This window comes from Camelina sativa, chromosome 18 (genome assembly GCF_000633955.1).
Source record: "Camelina sativa cultivar DH55 chromosome 18, Cs, whole genome shotgun sequence".
Taxonomy (NCBI): Eukaryota; Viridiplantae; Streptophyta; class Magnoliopsida; order Brassicales; family Brassicaceae; genus Camelina; species Camelina sativa.
The window spans coordinates 2,812,492-2,817,020 of NC_025702.1; the positions used below are offsets into that span (position 1 = coordinate 2,812,492).

A 4,529-nucleotide genomic window follows, 5' to 3' on the forward strand; every position below is an offset into this window, starting at 1 on the left:
TCTCTTTGATGAGGTAATAAGAAAAGTGCAGAAATTACCTCAGGCTTTTATGGATTATGTTGGAAATTTAGATGTCTCTAGTTTACTGGTCAGCCATTGGATTTTTCGTTAGTCGGATTGTGGATTCAATCGGCAGTACACTAAAAAGAAAAATCACAGTCCCCAACAAATTTTGACTCAATAAAACAAATTTTTTTTTTCGACTGACTCTCAAAACAAAAATGTAGTTAGTAACTGCCTCTCCCAGACTTAAACAACATTGTCCCCAGTGTCATGAAGTAAGAGATTGGCGGAGAAAATTAATACAAAAACGAATAAGTATTGAAATTGTGAACAAAAACGTGTTACCAATCCGGATGTTCTGTTTCGACCGATGGTGATGGTGTGTCGGTCGATGCACTCTGCAGATGCAGAGAGTTCGAACATTACTCCTGATTTAGCTGCGATTAATTTGTGTTTCTCTTATTCCTTGGATGTTAGCACTGCTAAGAAGCACTCAGACACAAGATTAAACGCAACATGATAGATAGAAGTTCATAATTCAATACAAATTCAAATTGACTCAAAGCAAGAATAAAAATGACTCAAAGTGGGAAAGAAAAACCTAAGAGTGAGTTGCCTCCCACTAAGCGCTTGTTTTCAGTCATTAGCTTGACTGTGTCGGATTTCAGGTATCCGGCTGATCATGAATCTTGTATTTTCATAAATGATCAATATTTTGTTTTTCTCGGATTGATCCATCAGGTATGATATAGTTGGAGTTTTGCAAACGCAGTTAACGATTGTGATTCGCGTAGAGAATGATAACGCTAAAGCTCATGCCTTGTTTGATGACACCGAGTTCAAGCTTAGCTATGAAGGTAAACTGATTGCGATTTTAAGAGCACTGAGTTTTAAGTTGTGAAAGAGAAATCAATGTACCTTCCTTACTTGGTCAAGTCATATCCAATACCATTGAATCCAAGTTTGATGCAAGCTGTAGACTATGCTGTTAAACAAGATGTTATTACGTTCGAGCTCAAAGGTGGTACAAAAACTCGATGACGAGTCGGACCATTAGGGTCAGTCAAGTTCGAGTGTAACCTTAGCTGTGAGCTTAAGTTTAGACCGTCTGATCATACTTGCATCCCATCTCCTTGCAGTTCTTCTTATAAGCATTAGAAACTCCATCTTTCTCACTTGTTTTACTTATTTAATTAGTTTTTATTTTATTTTTTGGGATCGATTATTTTTCTTTCTAAGATAATTGTTAGTATAAGTTATAAATAATACAAATTCATAATGATATCAAATGAACATGAACGAAAATCAATAATTTCGAGATTTTTGCTTTAATGAAAATTGACTCGTAATTTATATGATTTTGGAATAATCATTTGGTTTCTTTGATAGAGACATCAACTGGAAAGATTCTTTATTTCATTTTCTCCATTGATAAAATTATATGATACTTTTACTTCTTTACCTTTCGAAATTTATATTTCGAAACCTCTTTTTGCATGGAATTGCATCACTTGCCTCACGACTTTACTTATCAACTAATTATTGCATGCGTATGGACAGAGTTCGTTTCTATATACAATTTACTATAGTGTTTAATATATAAGCAAAATTGAAAAGCGGGAAATTTTGAAAGCTGGATAGAACTACACTTTAATAAAAGTATTGGAACCTACTTAGGGATCATCAAATAATTAACCTTTGTTCGGACTGGTAGTGTTATACATAATGAAAGACCACAACTTATTTATCTGAATGGAGCTAAGCTAACTATGCCATTTTTTTTTCTCTTTAAAAAATAATTATTATAGAAACTTTTTTACATCAAGATTTATTTATCTGAATGGAGCTAAGCTAACCATGATATCATTACACATGGAGAGAAAAAAATAAAAATAAAAATCAAGTAATGAAAATCAAAGAAATTTGCATTTAGCTCTATACCATATCAGAGTATTTTTTTTTTTTTTTTGATAAAAGGCTTTCAATTAAAATGCATTAAAAAGTAATTTGTAGATCATATAGGTTTTGAAAGTTAAATAAGGAGAGATCATACATTGAAGCATATTCTAAAAGGAGAGAAAGATGGAACTAGTGGAAAGTTAATCCTCTAGCTATTTTTGGATCAATCATCTCCCACCACCGCAGCCACCACGACCATGGTTACCTCATCCTCCAACCGTAATCCTTGATCTTGGAGTTTTTGGGTAGTGTTGATAGTCCTTCCTCCTCAGGTAAGTTGAGAGGATTCATCACCCATCTCATATCACTTCCATATGAGAGAGTTTTGTGGAAGTGATAGAAAAATTTGCATTGTACATCAAATTAATCTAACTGAATTGGCAAAATACAAGATGTGGAAACTCTAGATATATACAAATATGTTACAAGAAATAATATCGGAAATATTTTCCAATACTTTGCTCCTCTTCTTCGGGGTTTAGTGTTTTCTTCCCTCAGTAATAAATCTTTGGATAAGACATTCTGAACATGTGTAATGATATCATCTACGAAAGCAGCGTCGTTACTGCATAGAAACAAAGTGGGAAACCCCAGTGTCCAGTGAGGCTCTTGCATTGTATAATTGGTGGAATGTAAACTGTGTAAGCCAAGTCAAACAATAATATTGCCTTGATCTTTTTTTTTTCTATAGACGTTGGCACGTTGCTATATACTTATTTGTATTTATTTCTTTCTTTCTAATTTTAATCATTCCCAGACGTTATTTTTAGTTCTAACAAAAAAAAAAAAAAAAACGTTAACAGGAGAAATTTGTTTGAACTGGATGACAAATTCACAAGGTTCCTCTACTGATCACTCAATTAATGCCAGTAAACCTGTAAAAATTACCATATACCTTAATAAAAAATATCAAACCCTAATATATATAGATATGATTATATATATGAATTAAGTCTATAAAGTAATAATTTAAGTTGGTTAATTACCGGCTAGTTTCCCACACCAAGCCAAACTTGCTTGTAACTCCCTGCAAAGCTGCATCCCACTTAAGAATCCGGTCATCTCGGTTACGACCCGTCTTCCTCCACAGATCCCATAGCTGAATACCGAAGTCTCCATCAAGTCCTTTCACCGTGCCTGGATCCAGCTTGTAAAAAATGGGAATAACCCATAGGTTATCTTGCTCCACGCATTCCATTATCTTCACAAGCTCTTTCAAGCACCAATTTGACTCCGTGTACCTGCTGGACAAGATCGCCAGCGCGACATTCGACTCCTCAATCCTTTCAAAAAGTTTATGAAGATTCTCGCCCGCTGGCTCGTTACTGTCTATATAAGCGTTGATACCGATGCGTTTCAAGGCACTTTCGAGATGGGAGATGAAAGTTTTACGTAGCTCTGCTCCCCGAAAATTGATGAACACTTGTGGTCCTTCTTTGACGTTGGGAGATGAGGAGGGTGCCGCCATCTCAATTGTTTTTCTTTTTGGTGTTATGTTATTATTGGTTGTTTGGAGAAGCACTTGTGGTGCACATTGATTTACATTATAACCATCATTGACGTCCTCTTTGTTATATATATTATAGCTGGCTGCGTTACTAGTCAAGATTACAACGTATGTATGTACTACTTAATTAAAGATAGATAATGTACTGGTTACTGTTTTATTGTGACAAACACTGTTTCTTTAAAGACTGCAGATTTTAAATACTATGTATTGTACTATATAATAAAACCAAATTTAGTTGATTTGGATCATACCAAAAAATTAGAAGAAAATTTACTTTGGATTTCAACTAGTCATACGAAAAGAATGCAACTTAAATAGTTTATTTTTGTATATAAAGTTTTTTTTTCCTTTTGAGCCCCTTAATCGTTTATGAATTTTAAATATTCTAACAATTGATATATAATGGTGTATATAATCCAGATTTCTGTTCGGTTAAAAATTTTCGTTTTTAACATTATTATATATAATGATATCCAAAATAGAACAGATTAATGTTTTTGGTTTTTGTTCATATTCCAGTTAGTCAAAAAAGAAGTATATATAAATTTTAGTTTTTTTTTCTTTGGTTTTTCTTTGGATATGGCTCGGGTTGCTTCACTTAAGATATTTTGTTTAGATGTTTTGTTTGAATTCAAGATTTCATTTTTTTGTTAGAGACTTTTTGAATATAAGATTCTTTCACCCAAAGCCATTAGCCAACGTTAGTTAGCTTTACCAACCAACCAAGAGACAGCCCCTGAGCATGACTCATGAGTCTTCAGACGTATATTAACTAAATGATACGGAGGGAAATGATAGATAACATTTTGATCATTAATTTCTATGAAATCATGTAGTTGATGGTTTATTAATTTACATATATATATATATATATATATATATATAATCCATTCAAAAATTGAAGCGACATATATCCTAAAGTAAGCGTTTATAGTTTTTTTTTTTTTGGACGTGTACCTTTTACAGATTCAGTTTCTTGTTTTTGTTAATGCTCGAGAATTTGTTTGTTTGACTCTGCACTTCGTTATAACTGGGAGACCCAACTACCAATTATTCT

The 4,529-nt window shown here is 33.2% G+C and overlaps 1 protein-coding gene across 2 annotated transcripts; it reads right to left on the reverse strand.

Annotated features, from left to right (window-relative positions):
- Positions 2,007 to 3,483, reverse strand: LOC104760383 (disease resistance-like protein CSA1). 2 transcript variants are annotated; one of them, XM_010483304.2, is made up of 2 exons: positions 2,949 to 3,483; positions 2,007 to 2,837 (listed from the first exon to the last, which is right to left on the reverse strand). In XM_010483304.2, the coding sequence occupies exons 1-2, from the start codon at positions 3,428 to 3,430 to the stop codon at positions 2,819 to 2,821; spliced, it is 501 nt and encodes a 166-aa protein (XP_010481606.1). In that variant the 5' UTR covers positions 3,431 to 3,483; the 3' UTR covers positions 2,007 to 2,818. The 2 variants fall into 2 exon arrangements, with proteins under 2 accessions (XP_010481606.1, XP_010481605.1); XM_010483303.2 differs by having other exon boundaries at positions 2,017 to 2,527.

Excerpts from the sequence above, each read along its gene's own strand:
- LOC104760383 (XM_010483303.2), bottom strand. The coding sequence starts at position 3,430 with ATGGCGGCACCCTCCTCATCTCCCAACGTCAAAGAAGGACCACAAGTG. Across the intron at positions 2,528-2,948 it reads TTGGTGTGGGAAACTAGCCG|TAACGACGCTGCTTTCGTAG; the intron begins GTAATTAACCAA and ends GTTTCTATGCAG.